At 38.0% G+C, this 722-nt stretch overlaps 1 protein-coding gene across 1 annotated transcript in view; it reads right to left on the bottom strand.

Annotated features, from left to right (window-relative positions):
- Positions 1–301: 301 nt before the first annotated feature.
- The window catches only part of LOC126204387 (nicastrin), a 102,407-nt gene continuing 101,986 nt past the window's right edge, over positions 302–722 (bottom strand). The window contains exon 10 of the mRNA XM_049938758.1: positions 302–406. Within this exon, the coding sequence (XP_049794715.1) occupies positions 302–406 (105 nt within the window). The remainder of the gene's footprint in view (positions 407–722) is intronic.

Genomic DNA, 722 nt, shown 5'->3' with positions numbered 1-722 from the left:
ATATCTGCAATGTTCTTGTTTTCTGTGAAAAGAAAATTAATGACAACTCTGCTTGGAACACATCTCTGTTGCAGAAGCCATTTGAAGGCTATGTATAGTGCTGCCACCTATCATTTATGAAGGTATAGGGGCTGAAACAGGGATATCCCACAGTATCCCGCAACAAATTCCACATTTTTCAACTGAAATTGACAGGGAAAAAATGTGTTGCATTACATATTGAATGCCCCTTGTACATTTCATTGATGTCGCGTGGAACAACATTGATGCTATACCTGTGTGATACAGATTGAAATATATGCTATGGCCAAGCACTATTATAAAAAAGATCACACTTGGGACTGTGAGACTGTTCAGATATTAACACCTGTACCATCCTCCTGAGGATTCCATTTACAGTGAAGGCCTTGAAAAAAGTTTGAAAAGTGATTTTAATTAATTGTGTTGATGGTTTCAAAATAAATAAAAAAATACTTAACTCTCCTAGACGATAATACTGTTTGTCTGTTGACCATAATATGCAACACAACATGCTTGTGGATCATATTGCACTCACATATATCTGTGCAACCTATGTGGCCTGTGTGGTATTTTTTCCACTACAATATTCTGCACACACATATCCAACTGGTCGCCCCTACCAGTATCTAAAGTAGAATGGAGCGTTTAACCATTATTCTTAATGGCTCGCTCCGACGATGGCAGAATGGATTACGGGCAAA

The sequence above is a fragment of the Schistocerca nitens genome, chromosome 9 (genome assembly GCF_023898315.1).
Source record: "Schistocerca nitens isolate TAMUIC-IGC-003100 chromosome 9, iqSchNite1.1, whole genome shotgun sequence".
NCBI lineage: Eukaryota > Metazoa > Arthropoda > Insecta > Orthoptera > Acrididae > Schistocerca > Schistocerca nitens.
Note: the sequence above shows the minus strand (reverse complement) of the source record. Positions and strands in the feature narration are given on the sequence as shown.